The following is a 342-nucleotide window of genomic DNA, read 5'->3' as shown; positions in this document are numbered from 1 at the left end:
CGCAGTTCAGCGGGCTGATGCAGCCCTACGACGACATGTACGCCGGCTACCCCTACAACAACTGGGCCACCAAAAGCCTCACCCCGGCGCCGCTTTCCACCAAGAGTTTCACCTTTTTCAACTCCATGAGCCCTCTCTCCTCGCAGTCCATGTTCTCGGCGCCCAGCAGCATCTCCTCCATGAACATGCCCTCCAGTATGGGCCACTCGGCCGTGCCGGGGATGGGCAACTCCGGCCTCAACAACATCAACAACATCAGCGGCTCCTCGCTGAACTCGGCCATGTCCTCGCCGGCCTGTCCCTACGGGCCACCGGGCTCGCCCCCCACCGTCTGCCCGGGAG

General features: G+C 63.7%; 1 protein-coding gene across 1 annotated transcript; it reads left to right on the top strand.

Moving 5' to 3' along the window:
* Positions 1-6: 6 nt before the first annotated feature.
* LOC104075366 (pituitary homeobox 1) lies at positions 7-333 on the top strand (the record flags this gene model as incomplete). Its single annotated transcript, XM_009575828.1, has 1 exon — positions 7-333. A coding segment is annotated over exon 1 (316 nt), but the record flags the coding sequence as incomplete, so codon positions are not given.
* Positions 334-342: the final 9 nt, after the last annotated feature.

The sequence above is a fragment of the Fulmarus glacialis genome, unplaced genomic scaffold (genome assembly GCF_000690835.1).
Source record: "Fulmarus glacialis isolate BGI_N327 unplaced genomic scaffold, ASM69083v1 scaffold31534, whole genome shotgun sequence".
NCBI classification, from domain to species: Eukaryota; Metazoa; Chordata; class Aves; order Procellariiformes; family Procellariidae; genus Fulmarus; species Fulmarus glacialis.
The sequence above is the reverse complement of the archived record's forward strand: the minus strand, read 5'-3'. Positions and strand labels throughout refer to the sequence as shown.